We start from the raw sequence: 13,648 nt of genomic DNA, 5'->3' as shown, positions 1-13,648 counted from the left end.
ATTTGTGCATCATCAGCTTTAAAATTTTGTTTGCCTTACACGTTTATAAATTGTACTGCCTCTCTTCACAAATGGGCCTGATTTTCTGTTCCTTGTGATGTTTCTAAAAACAGCCTGCAAAGAATATTAAAAAGCTTTTTCTAATCTGCGAACTTCTGCCTCATTTCATCTCTGCATCTATTTCAAAACCCAGGAGGAGCACTCCACTTACACACAAATCAAAATACTTTTTTTATTGTCCTGCCAGAGGCACAATCTCTAAATTACTAATTTAAAGCAATGAACTCACATTACATTTTAAAATTCATTATCAATTCCATTTAATAGAGCATTTATTTGCTTTTTATACAGGTAACCTGCTTTAATTTTCTATGTTCAGTCTAGTTTCAGAGAACCAAAGAAACAGGGATTCTGTGTTTTCTTAGGGAATTCTGTTCTGTACCTTAACAGACTCTGTATCAGGAGGATTTTTCTGATCAGGTCTTGACCCAATGCCTAATGTTTCAACAGACCCTGGATTAAACTAGTTCACATCTATTCTGTCTTGTTTTATACCTTTTGCACAGTGTTAGGATGAACAAGCTAGTTTTACTTGCCTAAAAAGAAGTTTATGTTTAACAAAAGAAATTTCAACATTTGGATCAAATTTGGTGAGCAATAGCAGATAAATAAAATCTGGTAAAAGAATAAAAGGAACGTCTAGTCACAAAACATTTGGAAAAATTCTTGGGAATTTCCTTCTTGCCCAGAATCACAAAAGAGCTCTAGAATAGTTAGCAAAATGGCAGAGGGCAAAAGAGGTGGCAGCAATGCTTTATTTTTGATAGCCCCAATTATTAAGGCATCATTTAGAATATTCAAGACTCGGGTCAAAATCACCATTCTGCTTTTTGATTCTGATGCAACATGGCATTACTTTCTTGGCTGGGCTTTGCTAGAAAGAGTGGTAAGTACAAGAAAGAGGGACAAAAATAATTTCAAGTTCACAGTGACTAAAAGAACTTAAATATTCTCTACTTCAGGAGTTATAGATAAATTTACTAGCCTACAACAGGTGTATGCTATCTACTGGTGGTTGGCTCTTAATCAAATGAACAAATAAGTTAACTGTATAAGCCTTATTTTGCCCCTTATTTCTATCCAATGATTCTTTTCATAAACTACAAGGAAAAATATCATCAAATTTCACCTATTATAATCATAATTTGCAAAAACATGTAGCTAATTGTGAGTTCTATTTTCTCAATCTATTGCATGAAGAAGTGAGAAATGTAACTTCGTGGGCTAAGAGACTTGCCCAGTGTCAGGCAGGAAGTTTGTGATGCACTCTATACAACTGCAGTTTTTCCTGTATACATACAGTACACAGACTGCAATGAAAAAGACAGAGTTACAAAACTGTACTGCACTGTACTTACACAAAGGACCTGAAAAGATCTGGGCAATTCACCCTACATAGTTTGTCAAAAAGTTATCTAGATGAAATTTTGGTCAGGTAAGTACTTTCATGGGCATAAAAAGTACTTAAACCTCATGAAAGACACACAAAAAAAAGGTTCTCTGTTAAATTGGAGACCATGAGTTTTTTAACAATTAAATTGATCAGGCCTTTAAAGACAGATGTGGATATTTGAGGAATTTTCCATCTCTTGAGGATTTTTGAAAAAGAAAAATGACAGTCAAACATACGTGAAAGAGTTAAATTGATGACATTCTATGGTCAATGTGATAAAAAGGCAAAGCACATGACTCAATGGCCAGTGCTGACCACAAAATTGTTCATTCTAGGTTCACAGAAAACAGCATAAGTCCAATCACTCTTACTGTTGATGGGAAGGCAGGGCTTGGGTCAAGACAATATGGAGGAAACACAAATGAGGATTAGTCTACTCAGTGTCTAGGGATTAAGTAAAATTGTCTAAATGTTTAAAACATATTTTTACATTTAATGAAACCAAAATTTTTTTAACTGACAGTAGATTCCTTTTCTTATCCAATAACTATTAAAGATCATAAAGATATATGAAAAATTTATGGGTGTTGGAGTAAGTTGGCTGTTTTACAACACACCCGAGGCATGCAGACGTATCTTTATAATCTCACAGTTCATCTTTATAATCTCACACCTTGAACTGTGTGAGCACCTGGCTGTGCTTGTTACAGAGTGAGGGTTAAGAAACTACTTTCAAAGTTATTGTTATTTATAAAGAAAGAAGTGATAAACACATTCAAACAGAAGAAAATACCACATCATTTTAAACAAAGTTGAATTCTAGCACAATAACATTGGTGAGAAACTCATTAGTTTATTTGGTTATTCAGTCAATACTGCAGCTTTCTCCCCCTCCCTCCCCCCATCATGTGACAGCAAGGTGATACTCTTGAGTTAACTCTCCATCACAACTATGTCCAGTTAAAAGAAAATCCTAGTACAGCTTAGGACACATGGAGGAAAATATAAAGAAAATATTCTCCTGTAACTAGAAGTATATTTACCAACCAACATTCAGCAATACTTCAATCACAACTTTACTTGACTTATTATGTACAGAGCAGGAAAATCGCCCCACTTGTCCTCTGAAAAATATTCATTTTTCCTCCCTATATGGAAGTTCCAGATTCTGGGAAAAAATACGTGATTCAAGAAAAACAACTTTGATTGCCAGATCCTAAGGACCGACAGAGAAACCTAGGGTCTGATGAGAGAAGAGTCTGGCTCAGAGACTTTGAACAGCAGTACTGGAGAGCCATTGCTTGAGTGACAGTCAGTACTGCTATTCAGTTAGTTTGAGACTTCCACTATTTCTTAATTCCCTTCAACAACTGAAGTCCCAGAACTAGGTAAGAAACAGCAGCCTTTTCTTTCTAGAAACAACTTTAAGAGTATTAACTGTGGCACTTAGATCATTCTGGGAGGTATAACAAATTTTAAAATCTGTGGTAGAGAAATACTGTGGAAACATATGACAGAGGAGTAAAAATATTAAAAATTTTTATTTATGTTTTACTTTAAAAGGAATCTTGAAAGATTCCAAATTAAAGCATCATTCATTAAAAAGATGTACTCGCCTTTCTACCTAATCCTGAAGCCAATAACATATTCCTTGCCATTCCCACCATCTCTTTTCTGTTTTTGCAATCAGTATGAATATACTGTTTGTATATTTTTAAATTTTTTTTTTAATTATTTTGAGGATAGCTAGGTGAGCTGTCATACATTATTTGTGTAAGTTCCTGTAATGGTCATGGACTCCTCAAAACTGAAATCAGCTCTGTGAATGTAAAAGACATAAACAGTCAGCCCTGATGACTAAAAAAGGTGAATGAGGTAACGGTAATGCTAGTGAAGCTGTTTGTCTCCAATGTACCATAAGTAGTGTAGTGAAATTAAAATTTTTCAATCAACATTGGTTATGCACATGCATGCATGCACACACACATACAGGCATACATAGACACGTATTAAAAAAACACCCGAAGAGAAGCAGGCAGGATCAGAAGTTCAAGCAAAGGATCTTGAAAAAATTTTTGGGATTTTTTATGTTGTTGTTGTTCTTATATTGAAGGATCTCCTAGCTGCAGGAAACAATGGATTGGAGTACAGACTTCCTTCATTTCCTGCAAACTTCCTCCATGTGGAAGTCACTATTCCCTGCTTTATATCTAGTCCTGCTGAAACTTCCTCTACTACACTTACATTAAATGGTCAAAAAAAGATAGTATGTATCACTAACAGCCATATTTGCTCCCTGTATTGAAATGCACTGATCAAATACATGGACACACCAGTATTGTTTCCTTAACTATAACTAGTCTTCCACATACATGAAGAAAACAGGTATAAATACATGCATAACAAATAGAAATAAATATTTAAATTAACAAATTTCCCAAGAAATTCCTTCCCTGAGGAATCAAAGTAGTTTTCAGCTATTAACAGAGATCTGAAAAACTGCAAACAATTAGTTTGGTAAGACACAAAGTGGTTTGTCCAAGGTTAAGGAAGAAATCTGTGGCATAATAAGGAAGTCCTATTAGACTTTTTGCCTCTTCTTCTAAGAGATTGATAGCAATTAGTCTCCATGGAACCATGACACCATTTAATGAATCATACAACAGGAAAAGCCTACCTCTGAAAAAAAAATTCTTTCCTGTTTCAGTAGTATATTCGTAATTCACAGTGACAGGAGAAGACCGGAAAAAGGGATATTTCTCCTGAGTGGGTTGATTAATTAACATAAGTTGCCTGAATTCAGTCCAAGAAATCTATGTCAAGGAGGAATCCTGCACTATTTTTCCTAACTGAGCTTGGAATAGTCCCCCAAACACTTTATCTCAAGAGCACAGAAGGAAATTATGAAGCCAGGTATGAAATTGGCCTTTCTGAGCAATAAAGTCATCCTTGATGCAGATCATGGACCAAAGGACAGACATAGTGTTTATCAACTCAGGAAATGGGGATGAGAAGAACATACAACATAAACATTATCAAAACTAAGAATAGTTGTTTTGTCCAAAAGAGGTGATTTACACAATTTCTACAGTTATATTGTTTCCTGTTTGATCAGAGATGGTTCCAGAGTCTAGGCTTATATCCAAATCCCCAGTTTACTAAGGCTTAGAAGGGGTCAGAAATTAAATTTAGTTCACAAAGGTTCCTGCTAGTTAATAAATTCTAAAAACGTTAGTTTGTTTGGGACAGCTAAACACATCATGTTCTCTTCATTATAAAAATAATATTACAAACACCATTTTGACTTTAAAAAACAACTGGCAGCCTTTAAAAGTCAACATTAGAGACTAGATAATGCAGAAGTTGGGCGTATTATTATCTGAGTTTCCTAAACCATATAAGTTTGAAAGGTTTGAAAAGATTTGGGAAAGATTGTATTGCATCCATTATTTTTCCCTTTGTGATCAGTGTGGGTTGGGAGCATCCATTATGCTCCATATTGGCACTCAGAATACTCAGTGGCTTCCAGAAACCCACATGCCTTGTAAAAGTCCATTACTCGTTGGCAAAGTAGTTCAAGACTAACCCAGATGCTAAAACTTCTCAAAATTTTGTCCCTTCACTTACCTGTAGCGTCTCTGTGCCATCCAGTGCCATCTGCAATATGGCACTGTATAAAACATGATTTTTTTGTCCCCAAGTGTACTTTCTGTGCTCTACATTTCCCATTTGATTAAATTGTGTCATATCTTCTTCAGATCTTTGTGGGGATGGCTAAGCACAACAGAGCTGAGGAAGAGATACTGATGTTAATCACAGAATTAGAACATAATCCAAGTTGGAAAGGACTTCAGGAGGACTCCACTCTTATTTGGGTCAGATCAGAGTCATGTCTTAGGTCAAATCAGGTTGTCCCTGGCTTTAGCTGGCTGTTCTCTGAAAACTTCTAAGAACAGAGTATGCATGACCTCTCTGGGCAACCTGCTCCACCACCTGGCTGTTGTCATGATGAAAAAGATTTTTGTGATATACAGGCTGAATTTCTCTTGTCTGTCATCCTCCCACCATGCACTGCTGTGAAGAGCCCAGCTCTTCACATTGATAACCTTCCTATAGGTGCTGGAGAGCTTCTGACAGGCCCCCCCTAAGACTGCCTTTTCCCCTGGCTCTACCTCTCCAGCTGAGGTGCTCCAGCTCCTGATCATCTTTGGAGCACTGCCCTAAACTAAAGATGATTGACTTGCCTTCAGGTATAGAAACAGAAGAGATTCATTAGTACAGCCCTACAATCAGATGAACCAGTTCTGGCAAGAATGACTCAAGCAGGGCTCTCTCACAGTGTTGCACATTCTATATAGGATACGTCAAGTGTATGTATATGTCAGTTCTAGAATAACATCATGACATGAATATACAGAATTATCTTGTGAAACATTATCCTAATGAAACTACTGAACTACCACAGAACCACTTTTTTTTTCAGAACGTTCTCACAATCTTTTATAGAGTCACTCTAAGTCAGACACAATGAATTCTCTTTTTCACCTCTGTTCTTGAATCTGAGATATCTTGATACTAGTAACAACAGTGTAATGTATATGTGCATAGACATTTTTCATGAATACTTGAAACAAGAGATATCAAAATGCAAGATCTCTTTCTTTTGTACCATAAAGATATATTCTGAAAAGAAAAATTACTAGAAATATGTTTTTTGTAGTACTTCTCCCACTCCCTTTTCACCACCGCCCTATAATACACTTATCAGCACACAGTATACCTTAGGCTGGAAATCACAAAAATGGCAAGGGAGAAACATTGACTAGGTGAGGAAAGAACCAAATTCAATAACCATAACAAAAGATATTTAAGCAAAGGAGGAGTATGAGTTACCAAGTCCAACATTAAAAATGTAGCCTACACTAATGTCAATGGCAAAATCTCTCAGAATTTCAAGTTACAAGATCTACAATGGAGGATTCATACACAGATTTGAACCAACTCTCAAACTGAGGACAAGCATGGAGAAGGACTACTGCGAATCAATATGCTAGACACAGAGGCCACCTGTGATACTTGGAGCTAAAATCTGCCAGTATGCTTCACTTAATAAATGCATGTCACTGCACTCACAGATTTACTTGGCTGCAACAGTTGCACCTCTGTCAAGAGCCTCAAGTGTGATGTCCAATTCAATTACTAAAGGACACATTAAAATCTGGCTTATATGCTTAAGAAACAACAGCAACCTATTTTTATTTTGGGATCAGAATCTCCCCAGTCTCTTTAAAGAAAAACATTTTCAGTCTATTCAGTTTCAACATTCACATTAATAACTTAATTTTCCTTAATTTTCCTAATAAGCAATCCTGAGACAGAAACTGAGAGCTTAGTAAACTTGTTCTCTACCAAATACAAGATACTAAATATAACCACATTGGAAAAAAACCCCAAACTTCTATTTTTAACTTTCATTGAGAGGAAGTTGTCTACTGTAGGCTTTCTTTGCACACTCTTCCCTCTACTCTTCAGATATAGTATTGAGCAGGACAAATCCAGGGTACTTCTGTTACCTATCATCAACAGTGGCCAAACACACTTTAGTTTTGGGACAGAGTAATGCACTGTCTTTCCAGTGATATCAATAGGTCCATTCTGCTCACACTGAATGAGTGTTCTTCCCCCTTTCCTCCCCTGTCTCTCCCCTCCTTATCCTTCCATGCCAGGAAAGGAAGGAATTCTACTTTTCCTGCTCAAATATCCAATAATCATTTCAGCCATCTGTTTCAATACAAGAAACTCTTCATAGAAGTCCATCTAAATGGCAAACCATTAGAGACTAAGATGATTTATTTTAGTTTAGTGCAGTGTCACTAGTTTAATAAAATAAAAAATAACTAAGGATTTGGGAAGTACTATGGCTTACCTATGTAAAAACTCACTCTCTTGCCAATACATTCTATCGCTGCTGACAGACATTAGAACATTCCTTTCATCTCTTTCCTCTTCTTGCAGTTTAAGCTATCCCCTTAAGGAGTATTTGCTTTCTCTAAGATAGATTATAAATTGTATGCAACATGAAAACCTTACACACTTCCTCTACCATCTGTAAGGCTTTTATTTCTACTTCTACTTCTACTAAGTCAAAACCTTTTATTTTTATTTTCATTTTGGGTAAATTAACCAGGATTACTTTTCTGTAAGAAAATTAAAAAAAAAAAAAAAAAAAAAAGGATTGCTGTTTCCAGATATGTGCCTCTAAATTAGAGATGCATTTTTTAATACAGTCAACCAAAGATCCAAGTCTAGTGAGACCAAATGTGGAACGCAAACTGTGATAAAGAGCAAATATGGACCATACACATCCACACACACTAAAACCCCCTCTGTTCATGAAGAAAACATGATCTAATACAGGATTGGTTTCTTTCAAATAATTCTTTCTGCATCCCAGTGTGATTCCGGGATGTGCAAATTAAGAAAAATTTTATGGGTCAAATTCTTCTTAACACTACATATGCTCAAGGCAACCAAAATTGATGACAACTGGATGCTGTGTCAGAGGGTGGAACTGGCAAAGAAAATGACAATGTAAGGAGAAGTTCTTATAAAAATAGACAGGACTTAGTACTTTGAATGAAGGAGGAAGCAATTCTCACTGTGGCTTGGGAGAGAGATAAGCAGAGAGAAGTAGAAAAATTGACCCAATAGCTAATAGATTATCAGATAAGGATCAATTATCAAAACCAAGACAACTGCAAGGATCTGTATGTTCATAATGGCTCTGGTTGAACCTAACCCAATTACATAACTAACTCTGATGGAAGGAAAGCTACACCAGTTCCTGATCCATTCAGAGCTTTAAAGAGGAGAGACTAGTTTATTACTTCTGTATATACTTCTGTGTTCTTTGGAAGTACAAAATATCTATTTAAGACTTCATTATTGCAGAGCTTCAGTAAGTCTTCAGTACAAATTTCCTTCCTCTTTTGTCTTCTTTTTTTTGTTTGTTTGTTTTGGTTTTTTTAGTTTTTGAATTTTTTTTGTTTTTAAAACAGAAATGTCTCTAAAAGAAGCCTGGGTAACTTGCAAAATTGAACGAAATCAAAAACAGATTCACATATTCATGTAGATGATTCAGCAGTAACATTTCTAGCAGTGGGAGTTTGCAACTATTATCAAATCCAGGCTCATGTTTTGTGACAACTGACCGATGGGAACCAGAAGATATTCTGACACATGCTTTAACCCATTTTTCTGCTACTGTAATCACTACAAGCACAAATGTCGGCCTGGTTAAACTTTTATTCATTTGAGTGAAATGTGAAGATGTGTCATGTCCTCAGCTGAGTTCCGGAACCACTCAGGATGTCATGTAGCATTTAATTTAGCAAAAAGGATTAAATATCTAACCTGGAACAGCTATTCTCCCAGCTGTTGGATGATTCATTTCCATCACAAGTCCATTGTGCAGTACCTAGGAAAACAAAACAAAACAAAACAAAACAAACCATGTATGTAATATAAAATACAATCAGTTCCTAAACTCATGAGGAAAAAAAGAGATAAACATTATCATGCTCTTTGACAGATTCTCTGAAAATACAAGGAGCTACAACACAAGTAGTTTGCTTAATGTGTAAAATGAAAACTCTGATGTTTGACACTACTTTTTATTTATGCAGCTAAATAAATGCTTCACTAAGACTGCACATGCCTAACACATCTTTAAGCTCTTATAGTCGTCATCAAACATAAGAAACTGAGCTGCAAGCAAGTTACACTTTCAACCACCAACAGAGAACTGGTACCAACACAGAATGACTATTAAAACCTTCACACCCTTTCATATTAACCTGCAATATGTACTAAAGGCCTACACATAAACTATGTTCTCTTGTTTGTTCTGTTAGTTAGTATTGAGCTTGCAACAGATCATACTGCACAATACTGTCTTAAGAGCTTTTACAAACATTTTGGAAAGATTAAATAATTTTGATGTTTTTTCTGTTCTTTTCAGTAGGTATGCCATGCTTCAGCCCTGTGTATATCTATATGGGATGATTATTCATCACAATTTTCAGGTCCTTGTTATTAACCTCAGCCAGAAAACAATGTGGGATATGAAAATTGTCAAGTAACAGAGAAAAAGATATTCATACTAGCAAACTCACTGCTCTTGTTTATATAATTCTTCACCCAAAGCCAATAAATAATATTTGTAATTTCCTTACCTATTATTCTTCCACCCTTGTAACACTGTTACTTTAATCATATAATCAGAATTAAAAAAAAAAAAGAATAACCACCCACTAGGCAATTATTTTCATATCCAATGTAACAAGTCTAGAATGTCTTGTATCCAATGTATCAGCTATAGAAAATGAAACACGGGAAAGCCTTTTAAGTGATCATGTAATACATCTACCTAGTCACCTCACACCACGAACAACACTAGCAACCTTGACTATTAATGACAAGTGTTGGTCCAATTAATCTTTAAAACTTCCAGTTAATGAGATGAGAATTTTCTTATGTAGTCTGCACCTTATTCTCTATTTTTATTATTAGAAATTTTTCTCCTGATACACAATCTAAGTATCTGTCTATTTAACATCTTTATTCTTGTCTTTTCCCCAACTGGACACAGAAAACCAATCACTAGCATCTTTATAACATTCTTTTATGTACTGGAAGATTGTAATCACATCCTCCCTCAGTCTGCTCTTTTCTAGACTAAACAAAACTAATTCCTTTAACCAATCTTTCCAGGTCAAATTTTGTGAACCCTTTATCTGTGTAGAATAGCCTGCTTTAAAAATTCCCATTCCTGAACAGGTGGTGTCAAAAGGTCAGCTCTTAGCTTGTGGGGTAAACCTATTTAGCTGACATTTAGAAATCCAGATACTTCCGATAATAGATGCTGGTGGAACAATGTCTGTTCACTGGTCTAATTGTTTGGCAGTATACCAAGTCATTAGTTCTATTTCTCTTTCAGAAGGTTAAAGGCAATTTTGGTAGACTTTCAAGTGAGACATCCAGAATTTTTTTCCAAATAACAGAATTAGAAAATATAATTGCTTGTTTTAATTCATATTTAGAACCTTTCCAGCCATGCCCTTAGGCAAACAGCATTGAAAGTTTCCTTTCTCCACAACTTACACGAGCTTGCTTTATGCATTTAATTGGTTATTTGAGGCCTGAATGCAAGAAAACACACTAATTTGAACTTGAAATCCACAGCATGCTCAGGTGAATAAGCAGTTCTTTAGATGGCAAATTAAAGGATGTACCTAAAAGTGGCTCCACTTGGTTAAAGAAAAACATACAAATTATCTAGCAGCTACTCAGGGCTCCACAAAAATCATGTTTTTCTCTGTTCTGGGTCTCTGAATTCTTATTCTCATAAGACAGACCTAAATTGCTTTTAAAAGATTTTTTTTTAAATCTTTTTTTGTTAGACTCAAATTCCAGGTCCCTTTTCTTTACAGAATGAACTACAAAACCCCCAAAATATGTTTGAGGATCATTGCTACTCCTTTTAAAAGAATTGCTTAAGATGCAGTCAAGCTTCATTACCATTTTCATTATTAGTACAGAGTTGAATTTAACTCTCAGATGTATTCTTTACTCAAAAACACTCAAATATCTATTATTTTTACTTTCTACAGCAATTAAGACTATATTGATATATTCAGTTCTAACTTTTCTTTTGAAGAAAACAATTACCAAGCAATGACTGGTCAACAACTGTGGATTTTTTTTCCCCTGCATCAGCAACACTGTTTAAAATAACTGTGAAATTTCCCATTCCATGCATTCCCAAAGGATTCCCAAAAAGAAATTGAAAAAAAAAACTTCACCAATTTCTTACGCGCATTCTTAAAAACCATGAAGAAAAACATATAAGATTACTGCATTCTAGCCTTGGGAGAATGCTACATTCACATCCTTTATCATCAAAGACAAGGAAAATCAGAGGAAAATTTAAGACATGACTCAAAGGCTTTCTCCTCCATTGTCTTGTACTCCTGAAATGGTCATGATCTTTCTGATGTGGTAGAGCCCTCTATTTCATCTGTATTGACCTGAGCTCATAATAAGGAACTGATGACCCAAGAGAATCGTGTAAAAGATGATGGCTATCAGTAGATAAAATTTTTAGGTTTTTTTCCATATGGCTTATTTTTCAGGGTAGAAATATTATATTATCTGTTACCATCTGAGATTTTCTGAATCAAATAATGTTTGAGAGGAATTTTACAGTGAGATCACTGTAAAAAATCAGAAGCACAGTCTTCAGTCTTTCAGTAAAAATCTTTTAATATGTATCAGGAACAGTGTGGCCAGCAGGACCAGGGAAGTGATTCTTCCCCTGTACTCAGCACTGGTGAAGTCAAACCTTGAGTACTGTGTCCAGTTCTGGGCCCCTCAATTTAGGAAGGACATTGAGTTACTGGAATGAGTCTAGAGAAGGGCAACAAGGCTGGTGAATGATCTGGAGCACAAGCCTTGTGAGGAGCAGCTGAGGGAGCTGAGGTTGTTAACCCTGGAGAAAAGGAGGCTCAGGGGAGACCTTGTCATTCTCTACAACCGCCTGAAAGGAGGCTGCAGCCAGATGAGGGTTGGCCTCTTCTCCCAGGCAACCAGTGACAGGAAAAGAGGACAGTCTCAAGATGCTCCAGTGGAGGTTTAGGTTTTACATTAGGAGGAATTTCTTCAAAGAAAGGGTGATTAGATATTGGAATGGGCTGCCCAGGGAGGTGATGGAGTCACTGTCCCTGGAGGTGCGTAAGGAAAGGCTGAACCTGATCTAGTTGACATGGCGGTCTTCAGTCATAGATTGGACTTATGATCTCAGAGGTCTTTCCCAACCTAATTGATTGATTCTGTGATACCATTTTATTTTATTCCAAATACAGACATAATTTCAACTGTGATGACACGTGTAACTAACCACCCATGGCAATACGGTTGCCTGTTAGAACTGCCAGCAAGGTTTCAAGTCCATTTTACACCCAAGCTAAGCTTCATCAAACTGGGACAATCCCTATCAAAGGAGATGCTGGAATCAGAAACATATCAAACCTCCCACCTCCCTCCTTCCCTGATCCATATTTTAAAAGTTCTATTTAATGTGGAGCTATGCACTCAAAATTTGCGTTTTTACAGGTACCACTCTTTCGCAGATTGATCTAAAGATTAGTGAAAAGGATTTTTAGGGCCAAAAAAGGAAATGATGTAACCATTTTCCCTCCATATTTTTGTAGCCACAAGACAGCTGGCTGTTGGTAAATGTAATTACTACTCATGCCTCCAAACCACAGAAAAGTAGTAATAGTTTTCCCTGTACATGCTGAACATAGAGCAAAGGCCATAATCACCCCCTGAAGAAGTAACAGCACTTGTTGTGAAGAAAATGCCATATTGGAATTGCATCCCACATCCTAAAAGAACATATTTTTATTTGAAAAGGGGTAAAGTCATTTGAAATTTGGAAAAGATATTAAACATATACCCATCTGATGCCTGGTTCCGCTTGGTCTTGTATTTCTAGAATGTTGTTGCACAACAGAATGGTTTGCCTGTCAGCATGTTTCCCCTCCACCTTTTCTCCAATGCAGTAATCCCAATATTTTCAAGTTCTGTTGCAAAGTTTGTCTTTTATCACTAATAATTTTACTATTCTTCTTTCCAAACACAGTTTATAATATGCAGGCATCACTTGGAGAAGGCATTAGCTCTCTACTGTATCTAAGTATTGCATTAATGAATCACATATATCTCCACTTACCTGCATCTACCTCTCATATTTGAAGTTTCTCACCATTTCATGAGACAGGACATAATTTAAAGAAAAGTTGCTCTCGTTACAAATTTTTGAATGAATAAAATCTGGCTTTGGTGTTTCTGATTGCCTATAAATGTGCCTCTTTTCTCCCAGTCTCTTATTCTGACACAGTGAACGCTGTATGTTATACTCTCTTAGGTCCCTAGCACCACATCTGTGATACTGTATGAATATACACAGGAAAACCACAGTTCATTGGAACGTCCCTATTCTCTACTGCTGCTTTCTTCTAGGCCAGTGTCTTACAGACTGTTTCCTTTATCAAACTTGTTCTTTTTTTTGTGCATGTGAGTTGATGGCTTTGACAAAGTCCTTCTTATGTCACAGCTACATAGCTATTTGCT

General features: G+C 36.1%; 1 protein-coding gene across 2 annotated transcripts in view; it reads right to left on the bottom strand.

Annotated features, from left to right (window-relative positions):
* SUGCT (succinyl-CoA:glutarate-CoA transferase) overlaps positions 1–13,648 on the bottom strand; it is a 341,541-nt gene that overhangs the window by 41,421 nt on the left and 286,472 nt on the right. For both annotated transcript variants that reach the window (XM_032103637.1, XM_032103633.1), the window contains one exon: positions 8,867–8,930. In XM_032103637.1, coding sequence (XP_031959528.1) covers positions 8,867–8,930 — 64 coding nt within the window. The remainder of the gene's footprint in view (positions 1–8,866; positions 8,931–13,648) is intronic.

The sequence above is a fragment of the Corvus moneduloides genome, chromosome 1 (genome assembly GCF_009650955.1).
Source record: "Corvus moneduloides isolate bCorMon1 chromosome 1, bCorMon1.pri, whole genome shotgun sequence".
In the NCBI taxonomy this organism is placed as follows: domain Eukaryota; kingdom Metazoa; phylum Chordata; class Aves; order Passeriformes; family Corvidae; genus Corvus; species Corvus moneduloides.
This window is presented reverse-complemented; position numbering and strand designations above follow the sequence as displayed.